General features: G+C 31.3%; 1 protein-coding gene across 2 annotated transcripts in view; it reads right to left on the reverse strand.

Annotated features, from left to right (window-relative positions):
• The window catches only part of LOC106460937 (WD repeat-containing protein 60-like), a 32651-nt gene that overhangs the window by 14840 nt on the left and 4199 nt on the right, over nucleotides 1-13612 (reverse strand). For both annotated transcript variants that reach the window (XM_022387746.1, XM_022387745.1), the window contains exons 4-9: nucleotides 12512-12683; nucleotides 7653-7740; nucleotides 5791-5857; nucleotides 5134-5192; nucleotides 4405-4450; nucleotides 391-568 (exon numbers count right to left, since the gene is read on the reverse strand). In XM_022387746.1, the coding sequence (XP_022243454.1) occupies nucleotides 391-568; nucleotides 4405-4450; nucleotides 5134-5192; nucleotides 5791-5857; nucleotides 7653-7740; nucleotides 12512-12630 (557 nt within the window). In that variant the 5' untranslated portion in view covers nucleotides 12631-12683. The remainder of the gene's footprint in view (nucleotides 1-390; nucleotides 569-4404; nucleotides 4451-5133; nucleotides 5193-5790; nucleotides 5858-7652; nucleotides 7741-12511; nucleotides 12684-13612) is intronic.

Consider the following 13612-nt stretch of genomic DNA (forward strand, 5'->3'; position numbering starts at 1 on the left):
GACCCTCAGATTGTGAGTCGAGCGCCTTATCCACCTGGCCATGCCGGGCACAGACTAGAAGGAAAGCTGCTAGTCAACCATCACCCCACTACCAACAGTTGGGCTACTCATTTATCAAGAAATAGTAGGATTGTCCATCACATTATAATGCCCCCACAGCTAAAAGGGCGAGAATCAGTGACAGTGATTTGAACCTGTTACCCTCAGATTGTGATTCGAGTATCTTAACCACCAGGCCATGACAGACTTCCTGCAACATTGAAAAATTATTAGTATGTTTTATTATCACACTTACTTGTATGTTTACTTACATAATGAATAGTATGACAACTTTTATTCCATGAGAAAAAATATCACAATAAGCTAGCTATCAACCATTCCAATACTTACATGCCATTACCAAAATGACTAGAATGTAATGGTGAAGATAGATTTTCAACAAGATTCCATACATGAACCCGAGAAGAAATATCCAAAACGTAAAACATTGATGGATGGCTTGCTGACCATTGAACACACACTATGGGCTCTCCATTAGTTGCATTTGGCCAAGAGATCAGTGGTTTGTCTGGAATGGATACAAAATACCTTGCATTATAATGAAAGCTCTGAAAACTGTCTTATACGAAGTGTCATTATCCCCTAGAACTAATGATGAACCCATCTGGATTGAAAACATATTTTTAAAACTATTGGGGGTTCATGACTTTGTTGGTTGCAAGAACTCTAATAACACATTACTCTCAAAAGTGGTTCCTTTTGTATTTTACATAAAAATGGGTGATTTCACCTAATTTTTTGGTCAGTTTTTATACACACAATGTTACAACAGACAAGAACATGACACTATATGATGCAATACGACCTCACTAGTAGTGAACAGTATAAAGACAAGTCAGTAACTTGAGGTTAAAGTATATAATGGACCACAGCAAACCCTTCCAATAATTAATATTAAGGATACTAATTTTATTGTATCCCATGTGATGTTTATTCTTTTAATTCCTTACCTACTGGGGCCATTTTGTCTTGTCGTGAGTGCAAAATCACATTTGTGAATTGAAAAAATTAACATGAACTAATCTTTTATTGGATTTCAGATTTTATTTTTGTAAATAGTAGCATAACATTCAATTATTTGTACTAAATTGTATTATTTAATGAAGTTTGAAAAGAACTTTAATAAAAAATTCCCAAAATACGTTTGAGACTATAAATAAGCACCCTCTGAGAAAAAAAAAATCATCCTTGCACTTCAGCACTGGTCCTGCCATCTATGATCGGTATCTAAACCTTTTTCTAGTCTGTTTTCTTTATAAAACAGCATCTGGGCGTGTTAAACCTCACTTGTAAAACTTTTAGCCAATTCTAGTCAAAGGTGTCAATTTCAGTACCATGTTATTCCAACTGCTGTATTTCACGTTTGACAAATCATAGGATGGTAAGCAAAGCACATGACGAAAAAGTTTTGTTCTCTAGACTTTACAATATGAACATAGGTGGTGCTTATTATAGTAAGTGCCATTTTATGTAGAGGTTGTATTTAGTAGTGGTCAATAGTACTTTTTTTTTATAAGCCTTAGAAAATTTGCTTCTAGAAAAACTGCACAAGATATATGCGACTTTAATTATTTTTCTATAGTAGCTTAAACTACACTACATTGTATATCTATTTATATTAATCATTATATTGAAAAATTACCTCAAAATAGATATATTTTTAGGAGAGAAGTTGATGTATGAATGTTAGGGTTAAGATCTATGAAGTGGCAATTGCATGGTCTTTACATGAATTAGTCTTAGCACTTTGAACTGATAGAGTTTGTGATTTTTATATTCTTTTGTATATAAATTAGTAGTTTTAAGTTCTATAATTAAGCATAATTTTATATTTAGTTCATAATAAAAATATGATTCAGTATTTAGAATGATAAACTTGTGTGATTTGTATGTACTACTAGTACTACATAAGAATTTTATATTTTTCCTTTTTACTATCTTTACTTTGTAGTAAGACTCACACTTCTGTTGTTGTTGCTTTATAATTAAAACAGTCTAACTGATATATAAAAAGCTAATTCTGATATTTTGCAAATGGTTTAAAACTCAGTGTACAAGTGACAACAATAAAACCCATATGTTTGTTGTAAAACAGACTAAACACATTTTCTCAATAATACAAGGGAAGCTGTGACATTCTTACAGTTGGGGAGTCAATACACTGAAGAGCTTAATTTTCGAATTCCAATACAAATCTTGCCTATAATGAGAAGAATATGAACAGGACTAATCTTTTAAGTGCTGTAAAGGAATTTTCTTTGTAATTTATGATGTCTGTATCCTTTGGTAATCACTTGTAACAGGATGTATCATGTAACTAGGGTCAGGCAGTGTTATTTAAACCAGCCGTACTGTAAACTATTACATACATTCACTAGTAGTAACAATTAGTTTTGTCTATATAGTGAAACAACATACAAAGACACATAAACTCCTTTGAATGTCCATAGAAATGATATTCAAGTACCAAAAAGTTTTCTTACTATCATATCTACAGTAATGTTCAAATATGCCTGTGCTGGACTGAACAAGAGAGACCCCCAATGACAGTGATAGTTTACAGCAAATGTACAAAGTTCATGCTGCTAACCTCATAGTTTTTTGGCACAATAAACAAAAGTATGGTTCCAATGAAACATAAACTTGAAATAAAAATACATTTAAGAAACAAAATTAAATTTTTGTTTATGTACGTATACAAACATGAAATCCTAGTTAAAAATAAAAAAATACTTATTTAGTTTATTGTTTAGGTTTGCTTCAAAATGTTATTTTTGAAGAGTACATTATTATCAAAAATTTAAAATAGACAAAATTTACATTTTATGGGTGATAAACAGTTTTCTGAGATTTTAAAATAATGTACTAAAACATAAAAAGTAAGTTAAAATCTGAAACAAATATAAATATTGTAATCAATTCTTATAAATACCATTTCCTAATGTAATTTTCCAAGATATTAAAGATCATAATGCAAAAAAACTAAATTTATTAAAAGTAACAAGCTTTATGATTCTTCAACTATGTGCATTTATGAAAGTTCTTATGAAGTTTCAAACAATTTATCCACTAGTTTTATTGTTGGAATGAAATATAGCAAGACTTGCATTGACTACGCAGAAAGTTAGTAGCTGGTAGTAATCAGGTTAAAAGGACTGTTATGTCACGCATGCAATGATAATGATGGTGGACATACTGATCAAATGTAATGTAAATTTTTCTTGTTTCAAACTTTGTGCACTAGCTACACAAAGGACTACTTTCACACAGCCATTACAGATTTTGAACTGAGAGACAAGAAGGAAGGCTGCTGGTCAACTGCATCCACACCCCAATTCCCGAGTTACTTTTTGTCTGACTGAATAGTGAAAATTGACTATCATTCTTACGGTGCAACCATGGCCCCAAAGTGCAGAGTGCATTTTAGCAGCAACAGGTTATGAACCTTAAATCCTCAGATTCACAGTCCAGGCACACTCTCTACTACTGTGGGCAATTTTGTTGTTGTGAAGACCAAATAATCAAGATTACATTTTTGTAAAAAAGTTTTTGCTTAGAGACACATGACAAAATATAATCCCATTATCATCTTTTCTTTCTGTCTGTTTTTTAAGGCAGGTGCTGAAATAGCCAGTATATATTAGATGAAATGCTGTGGCAATATTCAAACACTAGATACAAAATTTGAAAAGAAACCATTTGAACTTCTAAAATTAGTCATTTTTAATCTAACAATATCAGAATGTCACAGATGTTGTAAAATGTTTTAATTATCAATAAACTTCAGGCATTTCTTCCATTACAAAAACATTTTAAACAGTAAAGATTAAGAGAGTTTTGTTTTCTGCATAATACTGCTTATGTTAATAGTGATAAATCACAACCTACTATTTATTTTTTCTTCACCAAAATAATTCAGTGTAAGTGTGAGAGGGTTTGATACACTATGTTTACTTTGGGGTCACTGTTCAGATTACAAGGAAACATATCACAAGTGTCTTCCGATTTACTTGCTTAATTTTTTTTTTAATGTGTGTGACTGAACATTACAAGAAGACACTTGTAAACATTTCACTTTTAACTAATCAATCAGAACATGAATTGTTTGAACATATTCCTCATCTTATTGTGATGTTTGATGACATTTGTTATCTCTGAAAGGAATCAAGCCTTCACGAGTTAAGGTTTTATATACAATGTGTTTTATTTCCACTCAATTCCTATGAGGCTGCTCAGTGACTAAACCTAACAAAATTATTAGATATTAACAATAACCATGAAATTTAGATAGCCAGTTAATTTATTATATCAATAACCTCTATAAGAAACATGAAATGAACATACCTGATTTCATGTTATATAATCTCACACTACCATCACTGCATCCAACCTAATCAAAAACAATTATGTATTCATATAAATAAAATTAAAGTGTGCATTTAACACGTATTGGTTAAAATGTTTAATATATCTAATTTGATTATTTTTAACTTTTATTATTATACTCTCATTATAGAGAATGTTTTACACTGTTAGCTTAATATATGTATTTAGGACAAACTTAAATCTCCCAAACTTGCCAAACCACTTGAGATATTATTGGATTTATGGTCAAAACTTTTATTAACAGCAAGGCTACCCAACTGATGAAACAATGCATTCTAATCATAAATAAGAATCTAAAAAAAAGTCTAGTTAATTAGCTATACTCATTATCAGGTTGATCTTTAGTTTTCTTCTAAATATGTAGTTTCTCTGATCAGATGTTTATATTAATGAATTTAAAAAAAAGAAACACATAAAAAAGGGGAAAAAATAATAAAAGTTTTGTAAATCAAGGTCTGTAATATGAGTGACCAGGAACAAAAATTAATAATTATTAATTAATTTCAAAAACAATGTAACGTTCACTGGAAAATGTAGCTACTCAGGTAATGAAAAATCAAACTTGTATAACTTATTAAAAATATGGCAATCCATGTGGTGAAAACTTTTGAGATCTAACTTTTATTACTAGAAAAAAAAAATCATAGGTTTTTAAAAAAATTAATAATTCAAATTTATTTCACTTACTAGAAAATATGGCAATCCATGTGGTGAAAAATCAATAGATCGAACTTCAGCCAGCACGTCTACGTGGATTAACAAAATAAACAACATGAAAAAAATACATTTCTTAGTTGTAACAACAACTGGCAAATAGCTAATAACCAAAATAACATTATATAAGTATGGTTCCAAACTGATGAATGAACTTAGCATCATCTTAAAATTCTTTTACTTATTTATAAATGATATTAGCAAGAAAATTAATCATAACTTTAATGCTAAGTCTTTCAAATTATTTATATATTTAGCTAACTTGCATGTAAGCTTAGTCTCAGTAACTACATAAGATACTAACAGTGGAGGAAAGTCAAAGTACCTTTCATTTGAAGTTACTTTTAATTCACTTTACAGTTGGCTTTACTCAGAAGTTAGTTATAAACAGCACTTAACATTTATAATACAATGTTCATTTCAGAATTATTTAATATTCACTTTCACATACACAAAATCTGAGGAGTTTGTATGGATGTACATGGAAAGAAATAATAAAATGTTTCAGCATATAATTTAGTCACGAAAAATTCATTTAAATATTATAATAGCAGCACACTGAAGATTTGGCTTCATATTTATTTTGACAAATCTAATCAACTTTCCTACTTCTTAGTATTAGGGTTTTACCTGAGCTAGGCCTATAAAATCTGGGGTTGGCTTTACTTCCATGTCGAGTACAGTGCAGCACAATACCCTAAAAGATATTTATTACATTTACTTTACAGCTATTGAAATAGTATGACATACAGCATTCATTAAGATTTTAAGTACCTCATATGCCTTAATATTTCTTCATGGATTTCGTACATTTCTGTAATATTAAACTTGGATTTTGTCTAAATTTTGAAAGATAAACATAACTGGCTTAATTCTTCTGCATTAATAAATCCCTGTAAAATATGATCAACACATACACTACTAAATATTTTGTATAGAATAAAAAATGGTAACTGCATCAGTAGTTTATAAAATTGATAAAATAAATAGTGATTTTTAAATATTTATAAAATTTTGTTCAAACACTTTTTTGATTATTCAAACACCAATGATAATGAAAGTGCTCAACTCACAACTTGAAGGTTGTGAATTTGAATTCTGTCACTGTACATGCTCGCCATTTCAGACATGAAAGTACTATAATGTGACAGCCAATCCCACTTTCATTGGTAAAAGAGTAACCACAGTGGCTGGTGTTGATCACTTGCTTTCCTTTTAGTTTATCACTTCTAAATTAGGGACAGTTAGTGTAGATGGTCCCCGACTAGTGTAGATTTGTGTAGATGTAAAGTAGTTTTGTGCAAAATTCAAAACTAAACAAGGAGTATACCCTAAGATAATTTATTAACACAACATTCATTATAAGGTTTTTCATTGTAAGGGATGGTCATGCTAGTGTAGTGTCTTGACACATCTTTTAGTAAGAAACTTGAATGAAACTCTGTTTTATGAGAAATACACTCCAACACAGTGAACTTGCATCAAAATTACCTGGGTTTTTGGTGATGTATGCTGCCATCCAACTTTTCTGATCTATTAGCAAACTAAATCTAATGCTGTGACAATAAAGATAGAAAAACTCTCATTTACTCTCCAGATAATAATAAAAAAACTTTATTTTCACCATTGTGGCTTCATCAGGGTTAGTAGTACAAGAACTGTTTATACTACTAGCCCTGATGAAACTACAATTGTGAAATGTTGACAGAAATAAATTGTTTTTCTATGTTATCTATGTTAGTTTTTCTAACTAACTTTATCTCCAAAATGTCTAAACCCCTCCAGTACACACTAGAAATTGTGAAAAACAACAAAATAATGCTGGTTGTTTTTCTCATCCTATAAAGTATTAATTACAGTTCAAGTGTCCAATACACCAGGGCATGCCAAGCCCCGGGAATATTGCATGTTACTCAAAATTCTAATTAGTTATATTTACAAAACTGTACAGTATCATAATCATTCATTTAACCCAAACTTTTTAATTTAATTTCAGGTACTTACTAAAGATCTATCTTACACATAGATGTCCCTAATTTTTTACTGATAGGGTAGATGGAATATACTAATCAACAACACCCACCACAAAGTTTTCTGGTTACTATTGTCTGACAGAATAATGGGATTTGACCATCACTCTTATGGTAGAACAATGACCCCAATGTATGGAACATATTTTGTGACTTCAGGCCACTAACAATGAATCCTTGGATTCACAGTCTGAACACAACAAAATATGATACAAATTGTTTTTCTCCTGTAGTAATCTTATAAATTTGACATCTGACTTACTAATGAAAGTATAACATACATATCTTTTTTTTATTTTTAATATTCATAATTAATATTATTATACTAACACCATTATGTAGAAATATATCTAGCCATATCACACATTATCATATCAAAAAACTTCATCCATTAGAAACTTTGATAATTATCTTTATATGAAAGGTGTCTCTCACTGAGCATTCTCCAGAACAATTACTTACAGCATCTGTAGTTACAAATAGATGGCTAGGATCAGAAGGTAACTCATGCAGATCAAAGCAACGAATGCCATTCTTCAATGAGCTTGATCTGGAATAACAGCAGATACTGAGTACTGATTCACATGTAGGAAATTAATAAACACAAACACACTTAAAATAGTGTAGTGAATTTAAAGTATATTAGCATAAATAAAACACTAATCTAAGTAGACAGTAAGTTTCAAAACCTATCTAAACATAGCTATAGATAATTATCTCAGCCTTGTATGTTTCACATCAGGTATCTAATACATTTTCTATATATCATTATATACCTCTGAATATAAACTATCCAAAATTCTCCAAAGATACATCTACCTCTTAGTAACAGTACAGATCACAAATCATAAACACACCTGCTTCGAATTAACAACTTAAGCTACAAATTCCAATATGCACATACACCTGAATAACATCTTATGCATAAAACTGTAGTCATAAGCCTTTTTAAGTAATCACAGACAAAAGTCCCCAAAACATACATCTACCTTTAAGTAATGATGTACCCAGAAGAACCCCAAACATACATGCCTTTAAGTAATGACGAAACTAAAACCCAAACATAATACATCTCACTTCAAGTAATGATATAAATACAAGAACCTCAAACATACATCTACCTTTAAGCAATGATGACACTAGAAGAACCCAAACATATGTCTACCTTTAAGTAATGATGTAACCAGAAGAACCCAAACATACATCTACCTTTAAGTAATGATGTAACCAGAAGAACCCAAACATATGTCTACCTTTAAGTAATGATGTAACTAGAAGAACCCCAAACATACATCTACCTTTAAGCAATGATGACACTAGAAGAACCCAAACATACATCTACCTTTAAGTAATGATGTAACTAGAAGAACCCCAAACATACATCTACCTTTAAGTAATGATGTAACTAGAAGAACTCCAAACATACATCTACCTTTAAGTAATGATGAAACTTGAAGAACCCCAAACATACAACTACCTTTAAGTAACAGCAAGACAGCTACATTTAAGTAATGGTATATTGAGAAACCTCAAGAGACACAGCTACATCAATGTGTTCAAATATGCCTCTTGCACCATCTACTGGAAGGACTCTAAGCTAGTTATAATCACCCTCACAGTATTCTTCTACCTGAGTCTATCAAACCTTACCTGGTCATATCTGTTTTCATGATTCTCTGTGGGGAGGAGGATGATCACTGTATGATACAGATAATTATTTATTTGAACTTTATATTTATGCCATGTTGATTTCAAATAAAATAACTGACTCCTATCATAACCTTTTTGCTAAATTCTCCACACTGATATAAGGATGAGAATAAATAAATAAAAGAAGGAGATGGCCATTATTTCTGGGTAATAAAGTAAAACATGGTCTTTTAAAACTAATAATAAAAATAAGGCAAACAAATATTGACACATGAAAACATCATCCTAGTGAGAATAAAGGTAAGCAAGAAGAAGCACAAGCCACCTGACAAAAGATGCTGTAAATAACTCGGATGATACCTGGAAAATCTTGGAAAAATACTTTGTTCTGAATAATGACAAAATGAGTATCAGTTTTCCAGTACAGAGCAAATGGTCAACAATTTTGTTAGGATCAAGACTACAATCTATTCAGGAGGAAACTAAGTAGAAGAAGAGAGAGAGCAATAAAAAAGGCTCATAAAACTCTGTGAAGGTACTCCACAGAGAATAAACAAGAAGCTTCGACTAGGTCTATAATCCAAGACACCCAAACCAAAAAGACTTCTCTCTTCTGACAGGATGTGGGTGGAAAAAAACAATACACTCTACGATAACAACACCATTATCAAAGACCTCTCTATTCATATTAGTATTGCATCATTAGTGTAACCCTCCAGCAAAAGTCGATCATGAATCCAGTTTATTTTTTAGTAATGGACTGGATAAAAGACAAATGTGAAGGTTTAACTTAGTATTGTCAAGGTTGAATACTGAAGTTTGGGGATGATGAGGATGTTTTCCAGCTGGAAGTGGCAAAACAGCTACAACCATAACTAACTCAGCAAAAGATACCAGGATTACACTCGCCAAAGAGGAGCTGCAAACAGATTTTGATATTTGCTACCATCTATCTTTCAATGCACACATGATAAGCTTTCAACCTTGCCAAGGCATTCACTCAACAAGATGATGGATCTGGAAATAAGAGATCTCTAAGCCAAAAATGTGAATTCAGGTCATGGAAAAGGCATCTATCATGGGTTATCCAAATTTATGACAAAGGTAAGTGAAGATTTAAAGAGTGAATAGACTTTTAGGTACAATCTTGTTCGCCTGAGATGGCAGGTCATCAAGAAGATTTATCACCAAGGTATGTGGCAATAAAGAAATGAATACACTGTGTGTGTGTGCCTATGATAAAAGATCTATGATTTTCTTAGCAGAGAGCAGTTGAGGTTGTTGAACATCAGTTTGTTGATGTAAGAAGCTAAGATACTGTTGGTCGAGTGAGCAACCAAGCAAGGAACCTGCTTAATTCCGAGAAACTTGGACAAGCATCTAGAACAGCCCAAGTTTCTATAACTTCATGTGTGACATGATCTCCCAAAACTGAGAGTGGTGGTGGTGGTGATGTCTGTGAAAAATATATAAAATAGAAATGAAGGAAGCATAAGAGGATCACAAAGCCAACAAAGCAGAACTAACCAAGTGATTTTGAGAAAGAAAAAAAAAAGAAGCAATGAGACTATCTAAGATATATATTCTACCACAAAGCTATATCCCACTGTCAGATAACAAACTCAGAGTAGCTGTTGCAATTATTTCCGAGTAGTGAGAGAACAATCCACATGCAGTAGATATAACCTAAAAAATGTATGTACAACAGACTCCAAGAAAAGTAAATGCAGGAGAGAAAAACAGTAAAGGCTTACGCTGGAAACTTTTGAACACATAGATGAATTTATAATTACTTACTGCACTTAGAAAAATTCACTATCTAACCTAAAGAATCAAAAATGTTCATTATCTACCAGTAGTCAAACATGACTATAAAGGAGACAGAATGAATCACTTGACTGAAAAACACAATTGAAGCTTATATTATGAAGGTAGGTAACCAAGAATCAGACAATCCTGTTAACACATACAGAGTGGTAATAAAGGTAAATGAAAGATCCTTGGACTGAAAATTCTCAATCCTAAACACAAAACAAAAGTGATGGCGACATTACTGATAAATAGAAATACGAAGGTGAAAAATTGATCAACTAACAGAAATCCAATAACCCTTTTAAAGAAAAGCTGACAAATAAGTAAACTTCTCTATCATTAAACAAAGTATAAGCAAATATCAAATGAGCAGGAAGAGGAGGAATCTGACTGAATATCAGGTAAAACTCTTTGACCCTGGAAATATGGAGAACAAACCCAGGCTGCTTTGGGAGGACAAAACATAAAAAAATTACAGCCAAAAAACAAAAACGAGTGAGAAAGGATAAACAAAGATGATTGATGACATGAAGATGAGGCTAGGCTAAAAGCAGTTAAGATCACCAACAAAGACATTATCACAAAAACATGGGGAAATATATAGGAAAGCCAAAGATACTTTCTGCAATAAAGCTTCACAAGCCTAGGCATCTCAAATAGAACGGGACCATAACAAAAGAATGATGAAGTAAGGTAAAAATAATGAAAGATATTGGGGTTTTGTGAAGATATAAAATGGAACAAGAAGTTTCAATGACAAGCTGTAAAATTCAGATATATCTTAAGGTGAAAAAAAATGAAAGCAAATAACAAACAAAAAACAAATTACTATGAACAAAAAACTGATTAAAGTACTTGTGTACTAGTTAGAGTAGATAAGAACTGGTGAGAGAAATGAAAGTCAGTCATGAAGAGCATTTAAATGAACAGGAAACACCCAAAAGGGAGGTATGGTAATATTGTAAGACCAACAAACTACTGTGACCTAAAAGAAAAATGTTTTATTTGTATAATATTTCAGTCATCTGTGCAACAATTATAAATCCATTAGTGGGATCCTCTAAACTTATAAACAACAGTGAGGTGAAAAACTTTGAGAAGCTTTCTAACATCACAGTTAAAATATCAGCTTGAAGTAATATATATATATATATATTTGCAAACATGGAAAAAAAGCAAAAAATACAAACTCTAGGCTCAAACATAAATAATGATCAGCATATTCCAGTCATTCTAACTCTAAATCAAATAAATCCCAAAATGAATCAGAGGAAGGACAAACACTGAAAAAAACTTTAAACTTGAACTTGCACAATATAAAACAGGGTAAATGTACAAGAAATAGAAACAAAAAAACTCACGATTGATCAACACCAAACAAGCATTACAGTGTCAGAATGAGGGGAATCTAAATCAAGTGTATTCCACATTGTACAAAAAGAAATTTGATCAGTTAAGGTACAGAAGGTATAATATACAAAGTCAACAAAGAGCAGAGAAAGTATTAGAAGACTAACTGTGATTGGTCTGGAATCCTTCATACATAGGGTAAAAGATGTGTTAGAAAACTTGAATAAGATGTAAAATATGCAAATTGATTATTATCATAATGGAGGAAGGAAGCAGAGAACTAAACAGAACAAAAGAAATATTTAGCTATTTGCAAATGCTAAAAACAAATAGCAAAAAGTTATGGTGGAGGTAAGATAATTATTACAATCTTATATGCTTGACTATTTAGTTCACTAACATTTGAATGATATTTTGATTTTACAACATCATTTGTTTCATTTTCATAATTAATACTTAAAAAAATTTAAACACATAAAAATAGTTCAAACTTATTCATAATTTCTTACAATCCTGGTAAATCTTGTAAATGAATAGATGCTCCTTTTACAAGCTTAAGTTTTCCCCCTGGTGCTAAACCCAAATCTGTCTCTGAGCCACTAAGTTGAGGTTGAGCTATTTCCATCATCACCCATACGTTCACTATACCCTGATCTTCCAAAGTGATCACTTGGAAGGTTTCTGAACATAACAAAAGAAATATAACATCCAGTGTTTAAAAATTGTAGCAGTTCAAAAATATGGACATTTTACTATTTAGAACCAGAAATGGTATGTCTTTTTATATAGAATTAAATGACAATATGAAAATTATTTTTCTTCTGATATTTCACCTACAATAGATACAATGAATGCATATGGATAAAAAAAACAGAATCAATGTACTGAAAAAGTAAACACTTTTGACGAGAAGTATCTATAAAGAAATTAGTATATGCTTGTAACAACCATTAATTTTTTTATTCAAGCACAACATGCCACTTGGATACATCTTACAAAAACATTATAACAAATCCTGATGATGGGCAAGGCTGAACTTAACAGTTTTCCGTCACTTGGTACAAAAAAATAATAATAATACTGAGATTTATTTTCCACACAATTCTGAAGGAGTTTATCTTACAAATGCAAGTCACAGTTTATGCAGCTTTGATGCCAAAGGTTAACTCAATTCTTCTTGTCAATCTCTGAAGATTAGCAAAATCAGCACACTTTGCCACATCCTTTGTGTTGTGTATTAGATGTTGTCCTTTTCTCTTTTCATCACACCAAATTATAAATCAATTATATTTCAAAATTTTACAAGTCTTGTAAAAAATATTTCAAGTTGAGAAATGTTTCTGTAGCAAAAGGAAGTTGAAAGCTTGTCGAGTTAATATAATTTCAGTGTTAATGTGTACTAAAATCATATCTTGAATTTAATCTCAGTGCCAATGTTACTTCTAATCTCAGTGTCAGTGAGCTCTAACAATATATATTACTTCTAATCTCAGTGTCAGTGAGCTCTATCAATATATATTACTTCTAATCTCAGTGTCAGTGAGCTCTAACAGTATATATTACTTCTAATCTCAGTGTCAGTGAACTCTAACAATATATATTACTTCTAA

This window comes from Limulus polyphemus, unplaced genomic scaffold, assembly GCF_000517525.1.
Source record: "Limulus polyphemus unplaced genomic scaffold, Limulus_polyphemus-2.1.2 Scaffold866, whole genome shotgun sequence".
Classification (NCBI taxonomy): domain Eukaryota; kingdom Metazoa; phylum Arthropoda; class Merostomata; order Xiphosura; family Limulidae; genus Limulus; species Limulus polyphemus.